Below are 13,017 nucleotides of genomic sequence, written 5' to 3'. Positions count from 1 at the left end.
TAGGGAAGCTATTACTAAGGATTAATTCTTCAGAGCATGCTAATACTTGCCTGTGAGTCACTGACTTTGAACAGTCCTGGTTCTGCTATGGGCTTGTGTGACTGTAGGTGGATGATCTCAACCTCTCTGAGAATAGTTTTATCTGTCAATACAGTTGGAATAATACTTTGTTAACCCCTAAAGAAAGTAGCAGGACACTTAATTGTATGGCACAGTAGCAATATGTTAGATCCCATGTGTACTGTTTCGTGTTAATTTTTTCTCTGAGTCACCAGTTTTTTTTTACCACCTATCACCTGAAGGTCCTGATAGTGACTTAATTCTACATATCTAAAGTGTAAGTCCACATTCATTTGTCTAGGAGCAGTGCATGGAAACTGACGTAGAATTATACAAGTACTGAGGTGTGTAATGGGTGTGATCTTATTGGACAAACATGGCAATGCAACTCCCAAACCCACCTATGCCAATGCTACATGACCCATGGATGTGATTTCCATTCATTCTGCTGCTGAAATTACTAATAGTGTCTTAAAGGTGTCAACAGCGTGATTTTCTTTGCACTTCACTAAAGTGATACTCACGGCAAATTGTTTTTTTAAAACCAAGCAACAATTCTGCTCTAATATTTAAATTGCTTCTTTGCAGAAAAAACTAAAATCACTATAGTAAAAACCTTCAATGCATCAGGTATGCCTTATCAATATCAAGACTTTCTTTTTTATAACTAAAGTAAAATTAAACAAATGGCTGGTGTTTATGAATTCTTTCTCTTTTTTTTTCTGCCTTTTAAAAAATAAAGTCTGTTCTTAATGAATAGATGTTTATGAACTGGGTACCTAATGTTGTACTAGGTGTTTGGGGCTATGTAATAATAATCAGACACAGTGTCTGCCCTCAAGAATGTTCTAGTCTATGGGGGAAGACAAGGCAAACAGCCATGAACATGCATGCAGATAAAGGCAATGATTACACAAGTCTTTCTGACACGGTTAAGAGGCATGGGAGATAGTTTATTGACTGATGAAAGAGTTAGAGGTGTGACCCTCCAACTCTTCAAATCAAAGACCCATAGCGTCTTGAAGGTGTCAAGTATCTGATGCAAGTCTTGGCACACAGACATGCTTAATAAAGGCTTCTGACTGGTTTAAAAAGGGGTTGGCAAACTATTGCCAATGGCTAAATCTGGCTCACTGCCTGTTTTTGTAAATAAAGTTTTATTGGAATACTGCCATGCCCATTTGTTTACATATTTTCTATGGCTACTTTTCCCCTACACAGAATGGTAGAGTTAAGTAGCTACAACAGAGACCATATACTCCACCGAGCCTAGAATATTTGTTATCTGACCCTTTACAGACAAAGCTTTCTCATTCAGGATTTCAGGAACAGCTGTGGCCTTGTACTTGGAGGAGATTACAGATAACAGTCCTAGCCGTAGGAAAGAAATTTCTCAATATGAATGAGCAAAAAAATAGATGTCACTGGAAATGGAGGAATAGCTAAAATTTAGAGAAAGATGAGAAGAGATGGTAGATTGAAAAGCTTAGCGAGCAATAAACCAGTGGCTTAAAAGACATTTAAAGCATAACTACCCACCATTTATATATTCTATAATATTTTCATAGTATATATGTTATAGTGAGTTATATCTATAAGCAAATATATTTAACGTTTTTTTCTTATGGCAGAGAGCTCAGGTGCATGAGAGAGAGAGAGAAACCATCTTCAACAAGATGTTGTCAGGCTGTGCTCACCTTTTCCCAGCCCTCCAGCTCCTTAGGCTCCTGGGTGCCTGTGCTTGAGCCTGGTATGTTTTCAGGCCGACCCTGAGATCCAAACCCATGGTCGGCCATGTGGCTTCCAGCACTGCAGTTCAGTACGTTACGGACTGTGTCACCTAGGCTGGGTCAGAAAGTATATTTAAATTGAAATCTTTCTCTTTTGGTGTGGGTAACCTTACTATGGAACAATATGGAAATTGGAAGTCAGGTAACTTTGGGTGCCTAAAGTCAGTTTGTTCACAAAATCCAAACTCTCAGCTGAAACATGATATCTATACACGGGTCATTCTGGCAATCACATGCTGTAGCTCAAATTCTAATTTTAGTCTGTATGCAAACTAGTTTTCTCGTAGGAACAAACTAAGGAGTCATAATATGCAATGGAAATAAACTGGCAATTGGGCATTGCGTACATAATTGTGACCAAACGAGACCTAACAAGGAAAACAAAATATTCCTTAATATAACAGTCCTTTTCCCTGGCAGTTTGCCTAATGCGTTAGTAGCATTGGCCCCTCCCATATACTCTGGAGTTCTTACACTTCTCCAAAAGGGTGAAATTAATAAAAGAAAGATTCTTAAAAAAGTAAAACTTTGAGCTCTTTTCCAATGGAGGGGATACACTTCTCCTTTCTCAAGGAAAGTGTCTCTCAGGTGAACATGTACGAGGTGTTTTGTTCTAATGTGGCTCGTTTCATCTCCCATTCATCTCTGCCTCCTTTGTAGGCCTGTGTGGTCTGTTGTCTTGGTCATCACTACCTTTTGCCTTCGTAAAATCTTTTTATTGGCCAGTATCCTCCACTAGACTGTAAGCTCCTTTAGGGGCAGGATGTCAGGACCCTCCCACAGCCTATAGAATATGGTAGGTGTTCAGCAAAGATGTTTTGAATTTCGCAGTTTGAGCCCATGAAATTATATCATGACATTAAGATTATGTCACACATGCATTTGCATGAAGATCATGTCATACGTGCATTTGCATGAAGAGTGCATTTGCACTCCAACGTTAGAGTGTTCCCACACTCTCCTCTCTGGGAAAGGGAGGAGGATCTATGATTAGCAGCTATTTCATTTAAAGTTTCTATAGGGGTTAATTGGGAATGGGACAAAGAAATTGTAAGGCAGAGCTGAGAGTCAGAGACTGACATAATAAAGAATAGTAAAGACTCAAGTTCCATAGCTCACCAACCAAGAAATGAAATCGCTCTCATTCCTTCAGTGTTTGTGGAATTCATCCTGCCAGTTACTGAGTTGTCAGAAAAGTCACGACACATTTTTGCATAGAAAAACTACGTCATGACTTTTCCGACAACCTAATATCCAGCTTTTAGTATATTTGGTCCACATTTGATGCCTGAATTTGTAAATTTTTATGACAATGTCGTATAGATGTACAGGTGTTGACATGCTTAACCAGCTAGATTGTGTTTTCTTTGCAGGAGTCAAACCCCAGAGAAATATCTGCAATTTGTCATCCATTTGCAATGACTCAGGTTAGTTTCTGTGTACATTATACATCACCAAACAAATCAGCTTCATAGAGAAAAATGGCTTGTTTTTCTCCTGTATGCCTCTCCAATGTGTCTCTTTTCATACCACTTGGTTACCAAGAGTCCCTAATGAAAACAAAGCAAATTTTAGGTCTGGCTGATACTATCTCTTCATTGTCTAGGGAGAGAGGAGGTTAACTTCCTTAATGTGAGACGTGGTGCTCTCCAACAAGTATTCTTCAAGGTAGCTTTAAATTTCTAACATAACTGGTACCCTTAGCGTGAATTCATGAACATAATTAATGAAATAGATTATTATTGAAAATCACTGATGTATATACAATCCCTCAAGCTTTTCTATGGGACCTTAGGAATTATAGCTTGGGAGCCAACAGGTGGCATGGTGGTTGGAGTGCTGGATTCCCACATGGCCACCTGCAGTTTGAGTCCCAGGCCTGGCGGCTTGCTTTCTCATGCCCCTATCCCTTATCTCTAGTTAAAATAAAAAATAATAAAGGCGCTGGACTCCCACTTGGCCGACCACAGTTCATGTCCTGGCTCTGGTGGCTTGCTTTCACACTTTCTCCCCCTCTCTCTGATCTAACTGGAAAATAATAATAAGTTAAATAAAATAATTCTTAAAAACATAATAATAACAATAATAAATAATTATTTTTTTTAAAAAAGAATTATGCCTTAGAAACAAGATGTTGTTTCTTACCAAAAACAAAGCAGATTGGGACCCGCAGGTGGTATGGTGCTTGAGGTGCTAGACTTCCACATGGCTGACTGCACTTTGAGGCCCAGACCTGGTGGCTTGCTTTCTCACTTTCCTTCTCTTTCTCTCTCTCTCTCTGTTTCTCTCTGATTAGCACACATGCCTGATAGCAAACTTAAAATAATAATAATAAATTAAACAAACACCTTTTTTATTAAAAAAAATCTTGTCTGTTAGAATGTTGTTTGAAAAAAAAAAAATACTTATTGGATGCTTTTCATTTTTATATACTGAATAACTCTTTTCCCCCCCTCTTTTTCCTCTTTACTCTTCTCCTTCTCTTTATTGCATTCCCCATAATGTCATTATTTGTGTACTTCATCTATGTTCTGGACTGATGACTAATGTCTAGTTCAGTGTTGTGTCTACATGATGTTTGATATCTGTTTGAAAATTGAACGTGTAGTCAAGAAAAAAAAAAAAACTGTTCATCTTGAGTGGCAGATGCCAGAAAGCTGGTTGGAGTAATGTTTTTCCCAATTAAGTGACTGAATTGACCATTTGTTTCAGTGCCCGGTGAAAACAACCTCATCAGGGAACCAACTCTTGTGGTACCAGAAACCCCATGATATCCTGCCAGAAACTAGAAATTCTCAGTTCTTCAGGTTCCAGTCGGGTTCAGAAGGAAGTGAAGGCTAGTGAAGAAACTAAGAGCTGGCCAAAAAAGAGTTAGGCCGAGGGTCCAGAGGCACTGGCTTCTGGGTTTCTCTGCTACCACTACTGTGCTCCCAACACATTTATGAAACTCAGTGTGCGCTCAACAGGAATGTAAGAGAGAGAAATTGGGGATGTTGTACCATGCACACACGCACACACACACACACACACACACACACACACACACACACAGACAATTTAAATAAGCTTTTTGTTTTAGAGGTTTTTGCTATAGGGCACGTGCACTTGCCAGAAAGATAGAGACAGAGAGACAGAAAGCGAGAAATCACCCCCCAGCGGGGATGGCCACACCGCAATCCCTTCTCCGTTCTCCTCTCGGGATCTTTGGCACGCACCTGGCGTGAGTTTAAGCCACCGGGTCCGGGACTGGAACCGTGGTCAACTACATGGGAGTCCAGCGACACAGCCGTTACGATAACTGCTGGTTCCTAAGTAAGCTTTTAAAAAGCTTAAGATTTTAAAAAATGGTTAATTCAATGCAGATACCAAGTAGTTTTTAAAACCATTTTTAGAATTATTTATTTAATTTTACTTATTATTATTATTAAATTTGCTATAGGGCACATGCACTCACCAGAGAGAGAGAGAAAGAGAGAGAGAGAGAGAATGAGAAAGCAAGCTGCCAAGTCCAGGGCTTGAATCATGGTCAGCCATGTAGGTGTCCAGCATCTTAACCACCATGCCACCTGCTGGCTCAAATAGTGTTACTTTTAATAATTACATATTGTAGGGGCCAGCAGGTGGTGTGGATGGCCAACTGCAGTTTGAGTCCTGGACTCAGTAGCTTGAAACTCAAACTGGGCACATGTACGTGCATGCCCAAAATCCTGAGAGGAGAATAGAGGAGAAGGGACTGTGGTGGGGTCATCCCCCCAGGGAGTGATTTCTCACTTTCGGTTTCTCTCAGCCTCTCTCCAGCAAGCACAAGTGCCAATATTTAAAAAAAAAAAAAAAAAAAAAAAAAAAGTATCAATTTGCAGAAGTTGAGGTTCTTTGTAGAAAAGTTGCTGAAACAGATCATGTTGGTTGCAAGTATGGTGGCCTGGTTGGCCATTTTTAAAGTGGAAGTGGATTACCAGGTACATGGCTATGGGAATCCATTGTACTTTGAGATGCAATTTAAAAAGATGAGATGAGGAGACCTTCAACCATCTGACTCAAGGGCTGGCAAACGACTGCCCCTCATCCAAATCTGACCTGCCGACTGTTTTTATAAATAAAGTTTTATTGGGACACAGCCATGCTCTTTCATTTATCTATTGTTTATGACTGCCTTCATGCTAAATGGTAAAGTTGAGTAGTTGCAACAGAGACCATATGTCCCACAAAACCATAAGTGTTTACTAACTCATCCATCACCAAAAACATTGGCTGAACCCTGGTCTTGCTGATATGACATCCTTGTCCTATTGCTCAAGAGGCCAGTATTTGGTCCCTGTAGATTATGATGTGCACACCACATACCTCTATTTTGGAGTCTCTATTTTGTTTGTTTCCAGAGAGAGTCCAAGCCCATAGAAGTATACCCTGCAGAAAATACATAGAAATCATGTTCAATATTTCCCAAAGTGAGCATTTTCAGAACAGAGTTTTCTGGCATTTCTGGAGTGAAAGCCACAATGGATTTCTCAGCTAAAGAAAGGATTTGCCCAGCACACTGCTCTTCCAGGGCATTTGGCAGTGATATTTTGAACACAAAAAAAACTAAGCAAAACAAAAACTGGCAAAGAAAAAATAGAGTTCTGCAAGGCTGCTTGCCTGCTGAGAAACTCTTTCGCCACTCTCTTATCTATATTCCTGCAGCTATCTATAACGAGTTAAAAAGACTTTTTTTTTTTAAGTTAACATTGCTACCACATTCCCCCAGATAGCATCTTTAAAGAAAATAAAGTTCTGATAATTGCTTAGGAATAACGTTTCTTGACAAGGAGACAAATTTTTCTCTCTGAATTCCCACATAAAATTTATAGTTTATATTTTCTGAAAACTATATTGATAATCATTGAGTAACTTATTGATAGAAAAGAATGTGAACAAAAATTTAAAAAGTGATGAAACTTTTTATAGAGAAATTTGATAATTTTTTATATGCTGTATTACTCCTCAAACTGTAAGGATATAGGTCTCACGTTTCTTTTTGAAAATTTATTTTTAGTGTTTTTTAGAGGTGAGATAATGTTTCAAAATGACGAAGAAGACAATATTACCAAGGTAGGTTTTAAAGATTTTTCTTATTGCAGTCTTAAAAAGAAAATTCGCATGTAATTCAAAATTTGTTTAAGGTTCAGATTATTTATATCATCTGGCATATTTACTTTTATGACTACATTTAAATAAAACATGTATTGTTGAATCCCTAGCTTTTTGGGAAGGACTTAAATTCATAATAATCGTGATATTTTGTTGATAACTGTAATCATTTTAGGTTTCCCTAGATTTGCTGCTGAACAAGAATGTTAATAGGATGGAATTATATTACCAGTTAAAATTTATAATTATATCAGAAACTCCTAGCAACAGGAAATACAATGCACTGATCTAAGAATAGTCTTCTGAACCTGATCCTTCTGCTCACCTAAGGGATTCACACGCAGTGGTATCAGCCTGCCCATAACCTAGACTGGTACAGAGGATCCTAGCCAAATGTGGTTTGTTCGTTCAGTGACCAGTTCCTAAGCACGTGCTGTGTGCCAGGCATGGGCTGAGTGCTAGAAATATAGCGTGCCTGTCATCAAATTTCCCTTTTTACTTTGGGGTCTATTATTTAAATCTGGGACCTTTCATGAAGAGAACTTTAATAGTTTTTCTGAGGGGGTAGAAATGAAGGACAGAAGTTAGCACATAAGAGCTATTGACTCAGATTTTTTTTTTTTTTAAGTTTTTGCCATAGGGTGTGTGTGCTGGCCAGAGAGACAGAGAGAGAGACTGTGAAAAATCACTCCCCGGGGAGATAGCCATGCCACAGTCCCCTCTTTCTCATTCTCTTTTTGGGATTTTGGGCACACAAACACACATGCCTGGCATGATTTTCAAGCCGCCAGGTCTGGGACTTGAAACATGGTCGGCCATGTGGGAGTCCAGTACCTCAACCACTATACAACCTAGTGGCCCCCAGCAGAATATTTTTAAAAGAAAACAAGAATAAAAACCGGCTCAGCCAATATGGATTAACTGCTGAGAATGCCTTTCTCCTTGTCTTATCTATATAGCTGTAATTTGACCATTTGATAGATAGTTCTCTATGCAGTTGGGATTCAGTCTCTGGGATTCTTTGGTTCTTTGTTTAGCCAATAAAACTAAAGAACAAGAATTTTTTCTTAGAGAATATAAAAAGCAAAACAATGTTTGTTTTATTCTTAATGATTTTGTGCTTCTAACAGATTCAAGATATAGCTAATGGCACCCTAGCTGGAGTGTTGTCTCTAAATGAATTGAAGTGAGTAATCTACTCTTAAATGTAAAGCTTTGGACATCAACTATGGAAAGATATTTATTGGGTTATCTGTGTTTTTGGAAATCAAATAGAGGAAAGAAGATAGACCCAAAGGTTATAGAGCTCATTGTTTCTTGATTCCTTTGCAACCTATTTACAATCATCTGTCATTAGCTAATATCCCCGCAAGGCTCTTCTCTCTGATGTCCTGGATCGATGAAAAAGCTTCATTTTGAATTGCTATTTGAGTTGTAATAGGATTTGGGATCCGGCTTGGTTGAAAGAAGAGTTCAGGGTAACCATGTGTATACCATTCATTCATGCTCTCATGAAGCATCAGTGATTCAACAGAGAGAGGCCTACAGTAAGTGGACTTGGCTTATAAGGACAAGCATAGACAAGGAGGAATGACATTATAGAGGCTCCGGGTTAGACTGTAGTTGAAAATGTCAGCCTGCAAGGGTGGCCCACTCTTAGCTCCTTACTATCACTGCAAGGGGCAACTTCACGTCTGGCTCTCACAGCAGGGATGCAGCCTCCGAGGTGGAATCCAGCTACTTTTAACCTTGTTACTCCTTTACAAAGAGATTATTGTAAACCTTTGAATTAAATCTGCTCTGGTGAGTGGCTATGATGACACTGAAAAGACTACTCTGGGTAAAAAAAAAAAACAAAAAAAACACCACCTCTTCTTGTGGGTCATCCTTTGAAATGAGCAGAGAGGAACATCGTGATTCCATTTGGCAGATATCAGGCACCCCAGGGCCTACTGAGTACACAGTGGTTACATTGTTTAACTAGTGAGACTGCAATCCGGGTAGGGTGCTGTTCAGATTCTATTTGAAATTCTTATGACAATTTAGCTTTTCAGTTTAACTAGTGAGAACTGTGATCAGGGTAGGGTGTTGTTCGGGTCTTACTTGAGATTCTTATTATGAAAATTTAGCTGTTCTAACTGTTCAGCGTTATAGATGTGTAATGAAAAACAAGGTATCAATGCCCTGGGAGGAAGGATTTTAAACTTCAGATGGACGATAACTGTTATAGGAAACATTTTCTTAAAACTCACAAATTTCAAGTAGAGCACAATTTAGCATACTTGTAAGTAATTGTTCATAATTACTAGCCTATAAATAGACCTGAGTTCATTTAAGGTCGCCAAGCATTTGTTGAGCACCTACTATCTGCTGGGCCTTGGGAATATAAATGGTTATAAACTCAACTGTCCGAAATAAAAAACCCAGTCTAGAGAGGTGGTTCTCACCCTTGATTGCAATTTTTTTTTTGAGAGGTTTTTGCTATAGGCATTGGTATTTTTTAATGTTCCCAAGTGATTCCAACATGAGACCAATTTTGAGACCCAGGGTTCTAGAGTCTGATGAGAAAGACACAGGATGCCAACAAGGGATAGGAATGGAGTGTGATCCCTGTGATGAAGGTGCCTTGTGCAGGGTACCCAAGGATCTTCTCACAATCTGAATATAGAGCAGGAAGAACAGTTAGACCTCATCAGAGGGGTCAGGGAAGTCCCTAGAGAGAAAGTGACTTCCGAGCAGACTTGTGGAGGAGTGGTTCCTACTGGCTCAAGGAGCTAGTCATCTCTTGCCATGCTTTTCTTCGTCTCCTTCCAGTCTTGGCCTGGAGCCATCTAGAACTATTGCCCATTCCTTGGAGCAGGGTTTCTCAACCTCTGTACTACTGACATACTGGGTCATCAGAAAAGTTATGGTGTATTTTTCTATGTAAAAATTCATCATGACTTTTTCATAATTTTATTCTGTGGGGCTATGCTGTGCATTATAGGATGTTTAACAGCATTCCCTGGCCTCCATCTATTAGATGTCAGTAGATGACCCAATAAAAATTTTCTACAGATACTGCCAAATGTCCTCGTGTTGAAAACCACCGTCCTAGAATTCTTTAACTAGACTTCTTTCAGCCATTCTCCATGTGAGGCTCTGGCACGTTGAAGAAATCAAAATGCTATTGGGATGTGATCCCAGGAGAGGCAGGTGGGCCTGGAAAGTGCTAGAGAGGGCAGGTTGGGTCAGTTAAAGGGAGAATGAGGAAGAAATCAAAGGCACTAGGTCCCTAGGATGAGTGGCTTGCCCTTCTCAAAACTCTCTGCCTCAAGCCTCCTCTTCCTGAGGCCCTCTTCCAGAAGAAGCTACTCGAGGGTTATAGTAGTCCAAATAGAAACAAGAGTGTCCCGTCAATACCATACACCTTGCTCTTGGCTAGAACGCATACAGCTCCAATCTAGTTAGTTTCACTTATTGGAGAAATAGATTATTTTCCCCACATAGGAGTCTCGTATATACTTTTTTTATCTCTTCAAAGTGAACACTGTAAGCAGTGATTATCAAGTGCTTTATTTAACTACTAAAAAAAATCTAACTTATTTTAAATTTAACATCACTAATGGCCTCTTTAACATCAGTTTCTTCATTTTATATTACAGACGATCAGAGCTTAACAAAACCCTGCAAGCCTTAAGCGAGGTAATTATACTGCACTCTGTACCTTGTTTATAATTATTGTTACTGTTTTGGGGAAAGGGTGAGTTTTCCATTCCTGGGGAGCTTTGTCTTCAAATTCCCCCAAGTCTGTCATGTAAAGAGTGAATGGACCAGTTTCATTATTCAATGAATGAATGAATAAATAAATAAATAAATAAATAATTAAAAATCAGAACTAGAAACAATGGATGAATACCACAAGGAGATAGATTTTCCTTTGTGTAAGACCAAGAATTCAATAAAATGAAAATTCCAGGAGAATGAGCTCTCTTGTGTCATAGTAAGCTCTTCGACACTGGAGTATCTGAACAGAGCTTGTATGGCCTGACGATTCATTGAGAATCCAGTAGGAGTGGGAATTAGATGATCCTAGGGGTTCTTGTGGTTCTAGATTTCTCTGATTGGCCTCGGGTTGTCTTTTCTGACATTCCCAACGGTAAAAGTTACATACATATTTTGTTTATTTGTTTCAGACTTATTTTATAATGTGTGCTACAGCAGAGGCCCAAAGGTCAGTCCTTTCTAATACTTTATAAATATCATGATTTCTCCATTTGTAAGAAATAAAGTATTAAGGAGTCTTAGTTATGTTGCAAATTCAAACACATCCCTCTAAAATACATGCATGTTAATGACCTTTTAGACTTACATATTTTTATTTTTCCTAACACTGATCATTCTGTCACATCCGTCTTCTCCTCTCTTTATGAGCACAAAGGTTTCTGTGAGGCTAAGGATCATCAGTGTCTCTACCCTGAGGACCAACAATATGATCTAGAAGTGGCCACCATGATCTAGGCAGAGTGATCCAGGCAGATAGAAAAGAAGGAACAGAATGCAGAGCTTAAAAGAAGGAGAGAAAAAGGAGGTGAAGATTGGAAAAAAGGAGAAGAGAAGAAATTTAAAAGTATATGAATATATAAATCAGTGATTGCCTAACAACTATTTGGGATTGTACAAATTATCACTTCATTTTACTTTACTTTTTTAATTGCCAGAGGCCGTGCGCATTTGCCAGAGAGACACACAGAAAGAGAAAACACCCTCAGTGGGGCATGATCACTTCTCAACACCTTCTCCATTTCCCTGTCCTCTCCGCACACACGAATGCCCAGCATGTTTTTCAAGCACTGAGGCCAGAATTTGAATTGCAGTTGGTTGCGGGATCTGACTCACTTAAGCACCAGGCTATGGGGCCACCCCAGATTACCATTTTAAACTGGTCATTGACTGTCCTGGGTGCATAAACCTATGGATTATAATCTCACCTGAACCTCGAGTGTTAGTGAGCATCCAAGTCCTGAAAAATGACAGTTTTCATTCATCAAACTATTCTTGGTTGCAAATGATGGCAAGTCTTTCATGAAGTTGTAGCTCAAATCCCTATCTACTACATGTATTCAGTTCATTTCACTTAACCTCTTTTTGTTATTTGAAACATTAATCTTTTAAACCTAAACCAAGACTACAATAGAAAAACAAAACAAAACAGAGAATGTCTTAAATTTTTAGTTATCTGATCTTGTAGGTGGAATTGCCAAAGAGATTGGATTCAGGAAAGCATGGTGTTCAATCTAGGCTGGTGTGTGAAAGGGCTGCAGTGATAGAAACTCAAATGCCTGTAGACAGCAGGCAAGTAGCCAGCCAACCAAAGATGTAGAGACATTTGTCTTTGCAACCATTTCACTCCTGCCTATTCATTGTGCAAAGAGGCAAAACGACCCAGCAGCTGTGTGTGGTCAGAGTATCTCTGGTTTGAAACCTCTGAAAATGGGAACCTCTATAAATGTCTCTTAGTACAGAGTGTTTGAGGAAAAGTTCACACCATGGTAAATGGCTGTTGACAAGCTCATTGGGGTGACATTGCAAATTAACAACGTCAGTGTGCCCTTTCCTTACTCTGAGTTTGCAAAAGCAATTACAAATATGTTGGTAGGTTGTCAATTCCCTAACATTCTAGTTATACATGTTTCTCTCTACAGCACATTAAATTGTACCTTCACAATAAAACTGAATAAGACAGTGAACGTATGTGCTGTAATGGTTGCTTTGGAAAGAGTAAAGATTCGACCAATGGGTAAGTTATTGCCATCTTTATCGCTGTGTTCATTTTCACGTGACTTAGGTGTGTGATTTTTTTTTTTTTTTGAGAGATTTTCGCTATAGGGCGCGTGCGCTCGCCAGACAGACAGAGAGAGACATAGAGACAGAAAGCAAGAAATCACCCCCCCAGGGGGGGATGGTCACGCCGCAATCCCTTCTCCTCCATTCTCCTCTCGGGATTTTGGGCATGCACGCACACGCGCCCGGCATGAATTTTAAGCCACCGGGTCCG

At 39.3% G+C, this 13,017-nt stretch overlaps 1 protein-coding gene across 2 annotated transcripts in view; it reads left to right on the top strand.

The window, feature by feature from the left end:
• The window catches only part of ADGRG2 (adhesion G protein-coupled receptor G2), a 114,423-nt gene that overhangs the window by 71,935 nt on the left and 29,471 nt on the right, over positions 1-13,017 (top strand). For both annotated transcript variants that reach the window (XM_027775477.1, XM_027775476.1), the window contains 7 exons: positions 649-690; positions 3,224-3,277; positions 6,886-6,941; positions 8,111-8,166; positions 10,625-10,664; positions 11,156-11,193; positions 12,665-12,759. In XM_027775477.1, coding sequence (XP_027631278.1) covers positions 649-690; positions 3,224-3,277; positions 6,886-6,941; positions 8,111-8,166; positions 10,625-10,664; positions 11,156-11,193; positions 12,665-12,759 — 381 coding nt within the window. The remainder of the gene's footprint in view (positions 1-648; positions 691-3,223; positions 3,278-6,885; positions 6,942-8,110; positions 8,167-10,624; positions 10,665-11,155; positions 11,194-12,664; positions 12,760-13,017) is intronic.

This window comes from Tupaia chinensis, unplaced genomic scaffold, assembly GCF_000334495.1.
Source record: "Tupaia chinensis unplaced genomic scaffold, TupChi_1.0 Scaffold000567_1, whole genome shotgun sequence".
Classification (NCBI taxonomy): domain Eukaryota; kingdom Metazoa; phylum Chordata; class Mammalia; order Scandentia; family Tupaiidae; genus Tupaia; species Tupaia belangeri.
Note: the sequence above shows the minus strand (reverse complement) of the source record. Positions and strands in the feature narration are given on the sequence as shown.